General features: G+C 41.1%; 1 protein-coding gene across 1 annotated transcript in view; it reads right to left on the reverse strand.

The window, feature by feature from the left end:
- Nucleotides 1-15305, reverse strand: part of ECPAS (Ecm29 proteasome adaptor and scaffold) — a gene marked incomplete at both ends in the record, with an annotated part of 62447 nt that overhangs the window by 15377 nt on the left and 31765 nt on the right. The window contains 13 exons of the mRNA XM_082013810.1: nt 149-228; nt 951-1118; nt 3273-3390; nt 3641-3706; nt 4634-4748; nt 5583-5637; nt 6732-6877; nt 7862-7985; nt 9515-9616; nt 10113-10285; nt 10685-10850; nt 12966-13100; nt 14918-15009. Coding sequence (XP_081869936.1) covers nt 149-228; nt 951-1118; nt 3273-3390; nt 3641-3706; nt 4634-4748; nt 5583-5637; nt 6732-6877; nt 7862-7985; nt 9515-9616; nt 10113-10285; nt 10685-10850; nt 12966-13100; nt 14918-15009 — 1540 coding nt within the window. The remainder of the gene's footprint in view (nt 1-148; nt 229-950; nt 1119-3272; nt 3391-3640; nt 3707-4633; nt 4749-5582; nt 5638-6731; nt 6878-7861; nt 7986-9514; nt 9617-10112; nt 10286-10684; nt 10851-12965; nt 13101-14917; nt 15010-15305) is intronic.

Consider the following 15305-nt stretch of genomic DNA (forward strand, 5'->3'; position numbering starts at 1 on the left):
CTTCAAGTGCAGACTGCAAGACTGGGCTCTATTCTGATGAAAGGACATGTCCTCTTTGCCCCCGCAACTTCTTCACATTAACGAGTTTATGGTGAAGAAGAGAAAAGAAGAGAGTTCAAAAAAAATCTGTTACTTTTTCTAGCAATACCTGGATTCCCTGATCCTCCACAGACTGCTGGTTAGGTTACTGATCAAATCCTCAAGAATTTCCTTCATGTACTTATCAACCTATTATAAAAAAAAAGGAAAAATCATGAAACAAGCATGGACCATGCATCCTTGTCCTGTAACTCTGGGGAAAAAAAAAGTCCTTTTGGACAATACAACCTGCTTTCAGCAACAGCAGATGAACTAAGGCTTGACAGAGCTAAGCCCATGCAAACTTACTTGGACTTGGCTTTAGACATGCCTTTCTCTGCACTGCTTCAGGGCTTAACACTGTGACAGAGGCGACAAGAACAGGCAAGTCCCTCAGCCCTTTGTCAACTTAACTGTTTACATGTGGCACCAAAAATCACTTATTGCTGAAACTGGGATGAGTTATCCTCAAAGTGATGGAACAGCCTCTTCCCGTGGGCTTCTAAAAACTGAGGAACCATATTTAGATGCTTTTGCCCTAGGAAAGGCATCTTAGGCCACAAAGATCCCTGAACAGCTTCTCATAAGCAGTATCAAAGAAATATCGAAGTGTGGAAAACCCCCACTTTAAGTAAAGTAAATCATAAACTTTAACACTGGCTGAACAAACAAGGTCTGTGATACCCTTTCACATGTAAGAGGCAGTGCAAAACCTCCATCTCATCCATGGATTCAAGCACCTATTTCTCTTTAGGACCTCACTCCTTTCTGCACAGCCGTTCCTTTCACAAGACACAACTGCCTAATGATGATCTCTGAGATGCTGCTGGCTCGCAGCAAACCCACCACTCTGCACTTTGCTGCTCACTCACCATTGACTTGTCGGTGACCAAGGCATTCCAGATGCTCGTCATTGCCTGTCGAATGCCCAGGTTGGGGTCAAACTGGTAACGGTAAAGCCGGGGAAGAAGCTGGGGCAAAAATGGAGCCAGCTGCTCTCCAGCCTTGGCAGCTATCACATTGAAACCAAAAGCTGCTCCCTGAAATGATGTCAGAAGAGTATTTGTTGAAACAAGCTGCTCACTCACTCAATTATTGCTCCCAGGCACACCACAGTCAGTGGCAAAGTTGACTGACACGGTTTAGATTTAGACCATATCAAAAGGACTAGAATGGTACCAGAATTAGCTCCCCATCAGTGCTACAATACCGCAGTGAGCTCAAGCATACAATCATGCTCAGCAGACAACATACTACTTCAAAACTTCCTCCTCTCCAGCCTTCAAGATACCGATTGACTAAACTTGCAAAAGTGGTGGTGGAGAATGAAAACTATGAAAATTTGAATATGTTCTTCCAAAAGAGATTCTTTCTTTGAAAAAATGGTGAGGGTGGGCCACTGCTTCACTACAGCTCTGCTGCATTTAGAAGAACCAGAATAACTCAGGCTCTGAAAAACTAAACCAACTGTACCTTAGATCTACAACCTGAAATTTCTGGGGATTATCATTTTGCATCTGTCATATTTACTAAACTCCAGTATTCTTCCATAGTCCTTTTTTTCTCCAACACTGCCAATTCCACTGTCAATTCTAACACAGTGGAACCGATGCTGCAAAAAGAAAAGTAAAAAGAAATTGCTCAATACAGGCAGTGCAGAGACTGCCTCTAATAACTTCATGTTTCCTGACTTGCAGTGTCAAAAGCTGCCACTCAAAACCCCACGCTAGGGATTTCACAGGACAGGATATGCTGTCTGGGTTAGTCTAGAAAAGGAAGATTAATAAAGACACACTCTCAGTTAGGACCACTGCTGTAAGGGGCAAGAGGTTGCAGAAGGTATATGGAAGAGGGAGGACTTATGTGCAAGGCCCTCAAGAGCTTGCTCTGCTTAGCTCTTGCGTGGAGGTTTGGAGCACAGACTTCCAGATGAAATGATTCTTCAACTGAAATGATTCTGCAAATTCCTTAAATGCCAAATCTCAACCTACAGTTGCTGAGTGGTTTTTCTTGACTCATCCTGGTTGGTGAAATTCCACAAGGGTCAGGAACCTTTAAACTAAAAAAGGGCAGATTTAGACTAAATGTAAGGCAGAAATTTTTCACAATGAGAGTGGTGAAACCTTGGCACAGGTTGCCCAGAGAGGTGGTAGATGCCTCATCCCTGGAAACATTCCAGGTCAGGTTGGATGGGGCTCTGAGCAACCTATCTAGTTGAAGATGTCCCAGCTCATTGCAGAGGAGTTGGACTAGACAATCTTAAAAGGTTCCTTCCAACCCAAACATCTACAATTCTATGAACCTAACTATGCTCCTGTGCTTCTGAAGTCTCACTGCAAAGAGAGAGAAGTCTTGAGAGACATGCTGACTTGTCAAACTCTACATGAAAGTTAGTGCTTGGGCTTGTTTTTTGCACTAAGTGGTGCTGTCAGAGACTCAAAACTTCACGTAGGATGCATGAAAGAGCACAAAAGATGCAATACAGTAGATGCAGCTACCTGGGTCTTCTGGATGAAAGCACACAAAAAGTGCTCTGCCCGCTCTCAAGGACAAAACAAATTCTTCCAGACTTATGTAAAGCCAGTGAAAAAGCCCCCAAGTCAAAGTTCTGAAAAGTATACTTAAATCTTCAAATTTATCATGCCACCTTTTTTGGCAGGAAGTGGATCAAATAGTATTTTGGCTTTGCTAAATGTCCCAGTAGTTTTAAAATATCAAGACTTGACTTAAAAAAGGATACTTTTGACAACAGCGATTAAACTGTTGAATTCTTAACTGGCTTTTTAGTAACTTGTTGCTGAATACTTTTTGCTCTGCCCTTTTACATAACAAAGGTCACTTTCTCTAGTGTCTGAAAATTCATCCAGTTTTGAAAGTATTATCTCACTGTTTGAACCCATCAAGACCTGGCCTCTAAGCACACTCAAAAGTAGAAGGAAAGGATGACAGTTGGTTCAGAGGGGAATGTAGGATGATATGAACCCTGTGATACTGATGTTTTGTTGTAAGGATTTAAAGTAATACTAAATTTGTTTCTCAGGCTGGTAAATTTGCATTGGACCTGATACCAAAGCATTAACAAAGGGCCGCCACATGCAGTTATCCACAGGTCACATAACCAGAGCTAGAGAAGTGCAGTTATTTTTTGCAGAGTTCACAGTGGGAATGGAAGTGGTATGGAAGAGGCAAATTACCTTCCGAGAATTCCACATGGCATGATGGTTGGCCAGATTCATGAATTTGTATACCAGGTCTGGTTGATTGAGATCACTAGCCAGTGAACAAAGCTCCTTGTAGGTAGAAAGGCCTTGACTTTGGAAAGCAGAAGGGAAATCACTGTCACTATTTTTAGCTACACAAATGCCACAATAGCTAAAGCTATAGTCAAATCACAGTCTAAAGCAGACAGAGAGAAGTGAATACCCTATCTGTACTACAGGAAAACAGTTATGGTAACTTAGAGAACAAGAAGGAACAAAAAGCTCAGGAAGCAGATTTATAAGCAAGGGAATGCTGTTTCAGCACTTTGTGTGTCTGTCATTGAGACTGTCAATAAACTTACCCATCTGGGGTTTTGCTCAGGCCACCCTGAAACACCACAGTTTCTCCAGTCATCTCATGTTTGGCTCTGTTAGAAAAGGGGTCCAGTATTAGCTTTACCAAACTCTACCCTTGAATGGACACTGCATGCTAACAGAACAAGTTAATTTGTTTTGCTTTATTAACTCAGTAACTTTCCATTCTTCCCGTTCCAGTCCCACGAAAAACATAAAGGTGTGCAAAGCCACACATTGCAAGGAATCTCATTAACCTGTATCATGTGTAATGTTAAGGACATGCTGCAGGAAGTGAGGGTTTTGCTGTACAGTCAGCAGGTAAAAAGTCAAAACACTGAATGATGGCTTTTTATTTCTGCTCAGACACAAGCCATATAATGAACAGCAAACCTCTACTTCAAAATTAAAAAATCCCACTTCCATTCATCTGATCTCTTCCTGTTTACCACCACTATATCCCCATACTCACAACCTAGGTTTTTGCCATTCACAGTGGCCACACCACGTTAGACAGGAGTAAGCTGTTTCCAGCACTGACCAACATAATTACTAGCCAGGAGTCCTGTAAGACCAGCATTTTGCACACTGAAGCTGACAAGTGACCATTAATAACAGCAACAGGTACATTTCAGGCACAAGCAAGTCCCCAATTCTGCAACATGCACATTGTGCATGGTTGCTGCATGAGGTCATTGTCTTTTGCAATTACACAATGCAGCAAGTAGGAAAACTAACCAAACCCCAACTGATTTGAACTGCTTGAATCAGGACTAAATTATTTTGAAGCTTTGTTGGACGGAACAAAAACAGAACAACTTAATTCACAACAAACTCAAAGCTGAATTAAGAAATGTCCCAGTTTGACCCACTGGGAATATACAGATATTGGCTTGACCTTGCCCACAAAACACCTCTTGTCACACACAAGAGAGGCACAGTTTTGTTTCCATCAGACACAGCTCAGAGTACTCTCTCACTGTGTTCTGAGCTCACTGTACCTTTTCCCAGTCATAAGGGTGTCAACAAGTGTGGTGACTAGCTCTTGCTGATCCTGTTCACTTCCTAGTTCATATATCAGCCCAAGACCTTTTGAAGCAACATCTTGACTAAGCTCTGCAAGAGATTTTACAAAGTAAAATTAAAGATAAGCATGTAATTAAGTTAACACACAAATTTAATAAAGAAGATTCAACCAAAATTATGATCTAGCAAACGGAGCTCTGTGTGGCAGTTCACAGGTCTCCATTTTAGAGCAGATCTAGTCTGGCAAGACACAAGCTTTGCATTCTGAAGCAGCCATTTGTTCTGAAGGCACATCCCCCATCAAATTAGGTGACATCTTCATGTCAATATTGTCACTGCAGGTTTTGAAATAGCAGAGAGAGTTCCAAGAACCATCAGTATTTTGACACACTGTTGGCCCCTGAAGTCCAGCAAAGTTAATGGTAATACTCTCTTCAATTTCAGTGAGCTTTGAATAGGCTACCAGATGCCACCCTTTCCATTAGCTGCTATGGGTAGACCTATAAGCCAAAATCTGCTAGCTTAAGGAGAGCTTAGAGTTCCTGTCAGTGCAGAACTCTGTGATACACATCCTGCTGCCCAAAGCAGAGCTGAAGTAGCACGACTGAACGGTTTCTGTTATCACAGTCTGAAGGGGCAAATGCAGAAGAAGATTTGTGCTTGGTTAGCAAAGCACAGAAAAAAGGGGCAAATGCAGAAGAAGATTTGTGCTTGGTTAGCAAAGCACAGAAAAAAGCTGTGCTTCTCATCTCTACATGCAACGCCTAGAAAATAAATAATTCCTATTACAAAATGGGATGTTGCTACAGTCATCTTTTAATGCTGACTGACAGACAGGCTGTGACTTTCTGCCTGTTCAAAAATTCCCTCCGTTCTGTTAAAACCCATCAAAAGACACAACTCTTAAGATGTAATAGTACTTACCATCACTATCTGACAGAATTGATACAAATGCACTTTGAATATCCTTGAGATGAGACTGTAAGAAGAGAAAAAAGTACATTATTTTTACCTCAAGTTTTGGATGCCTTGTCTGGTCTCAAGGCAAGTTCATAACAGATGAACAGAGACTACTGTATCAATGGAGTGGCCTATTTGAGCTACACCTATGACAAGAACTGCCCTCCTTTCCAGATGGTAAGCAGGAGCCTGACTGACATTCACTGAAGATAACAGTTACTCATCCAGCACCTTTTTACAGCTACCATGCCATTAGTAAACTACGTATTTTATTCTCCTTGTCTAATACAAGGCAGCAATGTGACATAAATCTGGCTTGCAGCCAGATAGGGCCATCCTCTGTACGAGGACGTCTTTTCTGCACCCCCAAACTAGTGGATTTTGCCACCTCCCACAAGGTCCACGGTTCAGACAAGTGTCATGTGCGGCAAGGTTTTACATGTAACAGCTTACATTTGCAAAGCACCTGTTGCCCCAAAGCTCTTTATCATTACTTGGGGAGTGCAAAAAGGTTACATGGTCTCATCAAAGTCTGTAGTACTTCTATGCAGACAGAGGACATTTTGGTTGGGAATGCTTTATTAAGACCTTGTATAGGACCTTTCACATTCTCTCATTACAGATAAGCACCCTAAATTAAGGTTTTCATCAAAGTGCACCAAAAATACACAGTATATGAAGCACATCATAACTGCTCCTAGGTACCAAAGTTGTGAAACAAATGAGTCCAGGAATTCCCCTTCTTCCCCTCCTAGACCTCCTTTTAATATTTTACAAAAATAAATCCTAGAAACTGTACAGACACCAACCTCTTCTTCCCAAGGGAAGATGTACGGCTACTTCATCTTACAATAGCTATTTACACTAAGCTCACTCTGACTTGAGTGCAAGTCAGATGTTTACAAAGGTGCCAAACAGCCTCTCTCATCTGAGAGTTACTATGTTCCCCTAGTAACAGAAGATAAGCCATGTCTCAAAAAGACCTCAATAAGGACTGCAGCAGCACTGGGGGAAAAGAGGCAATGGAAGTGAAGGGGTAGGAAGGGACAGAAAAGAGGTGAGAAGCAAAAATAGGGACAAGGAGCCAGTGTTAGGAAAGGGCATACTTCTTACCTTAATTGCTTTGTGTGTGCTCAGCTTCTTCACCATTGACAGAAGCCAGATGCAAGCTGCCTGCCTAACGTGTGGGTTGGGGCTGATAATGTGCTTTTTCAAAATAAAGTCTAGGACCCAGGGAACCACATCATTCACTTTCAAATCTATATGAAAAAAAGAAAAGTGGGGTGAAGGAGCTTTGAGAATCAGCCACACCCATTTTTAATTTCAATATAATGTGCAGCAGCAATGAAAAACCTCATGAGCCCCTGAGTACTCAGGTGACACCTTCATCTCTGCTTATTTAGGAAAGGCCTTCACTGGAGTCACTGGGAAAGTATTTCTCCTAATAGAAACACTGAATAGAGCCCTCCTAATCCTTCACAAAAGTGTTTCAGAGCCTGTGGCCGGGAAGAGGTACCACTCATACTGCGTAAGGCTCAGTGCACTACTATTTTTTTGTTAGGACTCAAAATTTCTGGGGCAGTGGCAGGGTTTGGTTTCTACCTCATTCTGTACATGCTCAGCTTTGTGTACACTAGAGATGTAAAACCACTCTCACAACATTGAAACACCTGTTTGCAGGTCTGAGGCTCATATTTACAGCTGCCTGTTTTGAAGCTAGCATTTTGCCATACTTATATTTCAATGGGTACAGGATCTAAGTCCTTAAAGAAAATTTCTGCAGTTACTGCATGTAAATGTCACTTAATTGTATCACTTCAAGTTGTTGGAAAAAGACTTGCAATTTGATTTTATAATCTGTTTTCCAATGCAGGCTTCAAAATGCTATTTTAAAAGGTTTGTGCATGCGAAACGTGAAACTAACCCAATACGGTAAACCAAAATGAAAAAATACAGAAATGCAGTGTCAAGTGGCAATGAATTAGATTTCATCAAGAAGCTATTTAAACAGCACAGGAAGTAAAGTCTTCTACCCTCTAAGCAGGTGGACTGGAAAAGGTGAAATGACTTGTATATAATCAGCATTGCAGAACACTGAGCAGTGTATCAACAAACACAGTATGTCTCTTACTTCTACTGTTGTAAGTCAAACACCACAGAAATAAAGTTATGGAGTCCAGTGTTAGTCCAGAACTGTGAGATTTTATGTTCCTCAACCCAGCCCCCGTATTAGGAAAGCCTACCTGGAGGAGGGATATATTCCTCCTCTGTGACTGTCCACGCATCACGTGCAACCACCGAGCTGGTTCCTACAGCAGCACTGGTAATAGCTTCACCAACGGTGAATTGCAGTTCTATTTGTTTGGCCTGAAAAACACACCAGAGTCTCACTGACAGTACTAGTATAACACACACAAAACTTCTGGCATTTACTCCACAAAACTCAACTCTCTCCCAACCCCAATTCTCAGCACCAATTTGCAATAAGATCACTTTTTTGGTGAGCTTCTGAGACTATGTGGCACTTCAGACCCACTTAAATTGATGGAACCTGAGACGATGTTAAACTCTCCAAAACAAATGGTAAGAGTTAAAATTTGACATTTTAACGCATATCTCCTACAAAGCATTTGCTAGTCTCTGCGAAAGTTTAACTTAGTAAACAGAAAGAACTGGAGAGAGGATAAAAACAAAACAAAGTTACAACAAAACCGCCAGTCATTACCAAAAATTACTGTGGCTTTGTTACAGTATCCAGTAGTAAAAGACTCTCCTGTAACTCCATCCAGAAGTTGACCATCTCTAACAGATGCACACATTTATTTTTCACATTAAAAGAATTCAGCCAATACTTTGCTTTGCTTCTCTCTCCTCTTTGCACTATTCTCTAAGCTCTCAGGAACAGAATGTGCAGAACTCTGCCACTTTTTTGTCATTATTTATGATGAATCTTGAGTTGCAAGAACTGATTTCTGAAGGTACCTGCTGCGTATCTTCTCGATTGCTTTCCTTACTCTCTGCAAGCACAAAATGCTCAGGTATTTGGAGAAGTAAGCCCTTTGCTTCCTGCAATCTAAGATAAATTGGTTTTTTTCAAGTACACATTTTGTGAAGGAAGCTGTAATGTTCCTAAGCAGTTACAGGAGATAAACATGGCACTTAGAAACATCGTCTTGTGTTTGTGTACACAATGTTCTTACTATTCTTGCTTGTTTGATCATATCAGATTGGAGGACTTGGCAAAGCCAGCCTGTCTGATACTCAATAGCTGCTTCTACAATGCTGAATACTATGTCAGAATGAACACAGAAGAAAGGTAAAACAAGCTGTAAATGAAGGATACTAAAAAAGCTCCTTGACTATTTACTTCTGCTGCCTGGCATATTGCAGTATGTATAGCAGCTCTGAAGTACTGTGAAAGAAGGCAATGCACTACATGGATGCATTCAGACTGACAACAGATGCATATATTCCTATAAACAAAGCTACTAATTCAAGTGACTTGTATCAGCTGATGGTAATCAGATGAAAAAGAAGGAGTATTTATATTATCTACTTTTAGGGTACTTCTGAAGGCCAAAGTACAGACCTATGGCTGCATTACTATAAGCTCTTAATATTTTGCACATACAGGTAGTCCTTCTGAAGGGGAACATACATTGGTCTCAGAGACTGCAGCAGAGACCTCAACTGGCAAGTTTTTAAACTGTGGCATACAACATTTTACAATGCCAAACTGACCTCTGCTTTCTATTTCAAGGCAGTTTTAAAAAAATCCAGAGGCACTATTTCAAAAAGACAGCTCCCCTTATAAACCTGGCTCTAGAGAATATAAAAAGCATTCAAACAGAAATACTCACTGCAGTATAAAGAATAATACACTGATAGTGCCTCACCTCCACAGAATCCATTAAACCCTGCAACAGTAGCTTCTGGTGGGGAAAATCTTCATCTCCCACTGGGAAGTAACCTAATGTTTGTATTGCTCGTTCCTTCATCTTAAATACAAACAAAAAAACAACACCATCACATAACCTCCCTGTCCAGAAGACACGTTTTAAACCCACTCTTTCTCATCCTTGCTGAAATTTCACTTAAGGTACCAGAAGTTAGACATGCAAGTGACTTACGAGATCAATCAGTGCACCTCTCTTCCAAAACACAGATCAAATGTCCTGTTACCTTTGAGGATTATTTCCAGGTAAAAGAAGATAGTCCCATTTTTCTTCAATTAAAATTATGGTCATTCATAGTTTTCGTCCCTTAAGCTCCTACTTATGACTCTAGAAAGCACAAGCAATCAACTGCTAGGCAACACTGGAAAAACCCTCAGCCTAATTCTGAAAACCCTTAGCCTAATTCTGACTCATTAAAGCCAATAATAAACCTAATTCCTTTAAAAAAACGAGGCTGAATTTGGCAGGTAATACATAAACTTGGGGACAGGGCATTCCAGAAATGAACAAGAATCACAGCAACACTACAAAATCTTGCCTTATTTGTTTCCTTGCTGGAAGGGATTCGGGCCAGTAAGCTTTCAACAAGTTGCAGCTTTGTAAATCCTGTTCCTTCGCTGGGGATTGGCAAGGGGCCGTTCCTGCCAATCTCCCCAAGAGCTGTACAAGCAGCCACCACGAGGAAGGGAGAGGTGCTGTCCAGAAAAGAACCTACAGAAAAAAGCAAATCAGGATGACTTGAATTTCGTATTATTATTTAGCAGTGGGCAGGCAGGCACTTGTATTTTACCCATGCAAAGAAGCAAAGCGTTTATCTCCTCTACAGCTAGTACAAAGTATTATGTGAAAGGAGACACTGTCTAGGCAGTGGCATTGTGCAGTGGCATTGTGCTTATTGTGCTATGTTGCTCTAAGTGCACCTAATTCTTCTTGAAATGGGTATGTCCACACATCTGATCAGATGACATTTTTTACAGGCTGTAAATTCTGTCACAGAAAGTGAACTCAACATTACAGCATCTATGGGCTGAGTATCTCAGAAAAGTCCTCAGCCTCCGGTGGTTGAAAAAACAACTGTTACATGCAGCAAAGTCTTAGGCAGGAAGTTACCTATTGTCTCTGTCGTCGACTTTATGAGCTGTTCTTGTGCCGGCATGACTGCAGTGTTTGGCTGTTCTATGCCATGTAGCTCCATTGTTCTGATTTTCCCTTTGGCCAAGTACCTTCCTACTGTAAATCCCAAAGCCAACAAGGATCCATGTTGGACCTCCGGGCTCTACAGACAACACCAACAGTGCAGAAAATCTCATTTTCAAAGTAAGTAACACTTTGCACAAAGCAGTGATTTAAAAACACATGTGGACAAGCCGTTGAGAAGGCATCCTGAAGAATGCAGAGTTCTAACACAAAATGCAACAACAGAGAGTTTAATATTGCTAGTGCTCTCTGACGGATGGAGTCCTTTAAGATAAATTAACAAAACTTAGAAGAGGCTTGGGAGGACTGATTAAGAATTTATCAACAGCATTCATGTTCCTAAAGTCTACTCCTTGGTATCTATGGAAAGAAAATAATTTAAAAAACCCAACTCATCTGATTTCCAAGTACAGACTTGTGAAGGTGAATGAACATAATACTGTACTGTCTCTACTTAAAAACTGGACACACTCAGATTAAGGGGACAAAATATCCTCTTTGGTAAACAGCAGTAAAGGGGAATTACCCTAGATTTGCATCGCTAAGAAGGAGAACACACTTGGCCTATTGGAACACTGAAGGCAATGCCTCTACATGGTTCAGCAGGCCACTGACTGTGAAACCTAATTATTACAATTAAATGTCAAGAACATTAATTTCTCCAATGCTGATCTGGTGCTAAGACTATCATTCCCATAGGTGACTTCTAACAAAAGGATTTTGTGCAGAAATATTGGCTGAGAGACTTAAATGCTACCTTAATTAAAAGAAAAGGCTTAAACTCGGGTTAGTTCATGTATCTGTTCTTTATCACAACCCTGCAAAAAGTTGCATTAGTGCAACTGTGCTGCCAGGACAGGATCCTCAACCTAGCTGGGGCACCAGGGACTGCTCCTTGTTGTGATCTCACAGCAACAGAGCCAGCTGAAGATGGGTCCTTCCCCCACCTTCCACTCCAGCTATCCATTTACATGGCAGTCCTTACTGAGCCACTGGAGATCACCACTACTCCTAGCTGTACTGATGCAACTGGTTTTGTACAATAGCAGCAAACCAGAGCTCTAACTGACTTAAACTCAAAAATGCATGGGAACAGCCCCCCCCCCCCTTTTTTTTTTTGTTTCATGGTTCATATCCCTCTTTGTTCTCAGCCAAGTTCTGTGAAGGTCAGCCTTGGCTTCATGGGTGACTGGGGCAGAAAGCAGCGGTGGTGGGGCTGGGACCTGTCTGTGCTGCACCCTACGTAAAACTGGGCAATGACATGGCTTTGGTTCACAGACACAGCCTTCACAGATTCAAAATAAATCGTGTTTGTTAATTACGGCATAAAGCGATCAGCACTTCTTGTCAGCATTTGAGACCGTTACCTGCAATGTAAAATGGTGGCCCATTAGGTCCTTCGGAGGGACTGATATAAAAACGTCTTGGGGAAATGTAACCTAAAAATGCTACTACTTTCTCCCCCTTTCAAGATTCAAGACACACCAGCACAGAAACCTGCCCAATTTGTTTTCAGGAGTCCTTCTCCACACTCATAGTGGCAAAATGCAGAGACAGGATAATGGGAAAGGCAAGGAGCTGCTGGAGGAGGGAAAGCAGGCAAACCCACTGTGCAGCAATACAGCAGTGGAGGGCTGCTGAGCAGTCCACGTGGGGTGGGAGGGAAGAAGCCAGCCCTCACCCAGCAAAGGCTGCTGGCGGGACAAGACCTGAGGTGATGGGGAGCCAGGAGGCTGCTATGGCTCGGGGTGGGGGTGGGGGTGGTGTGGAAGTTAAACATTTAACGAGTTAAACATTTTCTTAGTTCCACAGGTGCCTCTAGTTGCTCATGAATACAGAATCAGTAAACTGTCTGAGGTATAGGTAGTGTGATCCATTACCACTGAATGGGATGAGGAATATTTAGCTGGCTAAAACTGGTTAAATACATGACAGTGCTGGCTTTGCTTGGCAAGTGCCTTCAGGGAACCCTCCTACTGACCTTAAAAATAACTTTGGGGATTAATTTATTTAAAGATCTGTTGCACTCATCTACAAGAAAAATCCCTTCTCACTGTCCAACCGGAAGTCAGCTAGTTAGTTTTACACTCAGATTAAGGCTAATACATCCTGGACACACTGTGAGATTCAGATTTCCTATCAGTTACATGACACAAGAACAAACAAGAAGAGGAAGACAAATGAAGGTACTTACATGGTTGTCGTTTGTCATCTTGATCAGCTGCTCCAAGGAGGCCCTAAGCTCATCTCCAGACATGGTAGACAGTACTACAGAATAAAACAGGGCTGCAAGCTCACGCATTTCTTCTTTGTTTGTGTTCATCAGGCTCTGCGGAAGTTTTTAAGAAGAAAGATAAAATATTGAAGCAACTTCTTATACAGTCTGTTCACACAGAGCTTCATTGTATAAGCACAACTGTCATGCAGCTACCTAAATAGTACTTAACTCAGAAACCACTATTTAAACCAACAGCATTATCATTTAGTAAGAAAAAAAGCACTCAATTCAGCAAAGTATTCATTACACGCTCAGTGTTTAGGAGGAAGATTACCACTAGTCACAACAGGGCTACCCACCAGTTGTGTGTTAAATACACTGATTGAATGCTTGGCCAAATTTTGTCTTCAGAGAAGAGATTCCACATTTTGCATCCATATTGAGCTTAAAAAACCCCTAAGAATACTATTTGCCCTGAGCTACTGGAGGCTTCCATTTCCTCTTTATTTTTCAAAAGGAGAAAAAAAAAACCTTAAGAGGTTAAACCAGTTAAATCCAACAGTGACCAAAAAAAACCCCAAAAAACTGCCCAGGAAATCACAGCTCTCAATGCAAATTTATCCACTTTGTGAGATCTTGTGTTACCTAAATTGGTAAAAAGTTGAATTTGGGAAGCCTCAGGTAATTTTTTAGGATACAGTCTTACCTCTGCCACTAATTTGATGTATAATGCAACACACTCATGTGAAAAATTCATACCCAAAGCTTTGAATGGCTTGGGCCACCACAAAGGCGGCAAAAATGAGCCAAGCAAACAAACAAGAAAAGAGATCTGTCAGGCTCATGAAACATAACCCTGACTTCAACTCAAAACCTGCATCAGATCTCATAGCTGACTTCTAATAAACCCCTGGACCCATTCCTTCCACTTGGCAAAGCGAAATCACACAAAGGGTGATTTACAACAGTACTTCTGGAACTAGGTAGTATTAGTTACCACCCCTAGATGCTTAATTTTGCAAATGGATACCAGGCCAAAGAAAAAGAAGGGTCTTCTAAGCAATACTGAAAAGGCAAATGTTTTTAAGTCCTCTCCTTTGATGTTCATACCTGCATGTAAAAGAGATGTGGTTAACTGCATACAGTGCAATGCAGCACAGATATCAGCAGGAGAAATTATCAGAACACAGTCTAACTTTTCTTTAACTCGACCAAGTGGGTTTTTTTGCCAGATTTCCCCAACGAAAGCAAAGGCAACCTGTAAGAGCTTAGCAAATCCTGGATGTTTGAAGCCAATCATGAAAAAGCAGAAAGTTGCCTGAGAAAAGACTCTAGGGAAAGCAGAATTCTTTCTTGCTTATTCCCAAGCAGGCTCCAGTTTCAACTTTTTGTTCAAGGCTAATAAAAAAAAAATTAAAAAACTCCACCACAAGGGCTCTAAAACAATCAGGGATCTCATTAATCTCATTTTCTCAGAAGGCACTCGCATCTTCCCACTGGAACATTTCCGTTCTTAAAAAATTTCCTTTAGAAACTCGCAGAATTTTGTTTTCAGTTTTCTTTTGCTGTTTAATGTATCTTCTGATCAAGGGAAAAAACTGACTGACTTGTACCAACAGGATCAATGGTTGGGTTCTGGGTAATCGCAGGCTACCCAGAACATGTAGGTCAATGAACAAAATCAGTAACACCAAAGAACCAAAAAATAATTTTCCCTATCCTGCTACATGTAACATCTCATGAGGTGCTGACTGTACACAGAAATACCAGATTTCAAATTAGGTGCATACTTAGAAATACTACTCCATTCCACCATGGAAAAAAGCTAGATTTTGCTAATGCCAAACCCCCTCCACCCAAAAAAAAAACCAAAAAAACCCCAACCCTAAAAAAAAAAAAAAGGCGGGGGAGGGGGCTGTTCAACATACCTTTATCCAATCCATTTTGTCTACAAATCTGGTGGCTAGTTTTTCTGGATACACGGAAACAACTTCTAGAAGACAATACATGACTGGCAAACCTAAACAGTAATTAAATAATCAGGTTATTAAACAATTGCAGTATTTACAACAAACTAATAATCAGTGATAAAAAGAGGTTAAGAAGTATCAGGCATTTCAAAGCATTCATTTGCAATTCACTAGGGATAACAAACTACAGAACAGGGTATAGTATTTCTCAGAAATACTAGGGAAACTAATAGAAGCAAATGTTCTGGTAGCAACTTGTTCTAAAGGCATTCAAGACTACACTTGCGCAGATATGCTATTATCAGAGTGAGGAAGACATAGCATTCACTGGTGGGAAAGCCGTTAT

This window comes from Phaethon aethereus (assembly GCF_964289735.1).
Source record: "Phaethon aethereus genome assembly, chromosome: Z".
Classification (NCBI taxonomy): Eukaryota; Metazoa; Chordata; class Aves; order Phaethontiformes; family Phaethontidae; genus Phaethon; species Phaethon aethereus.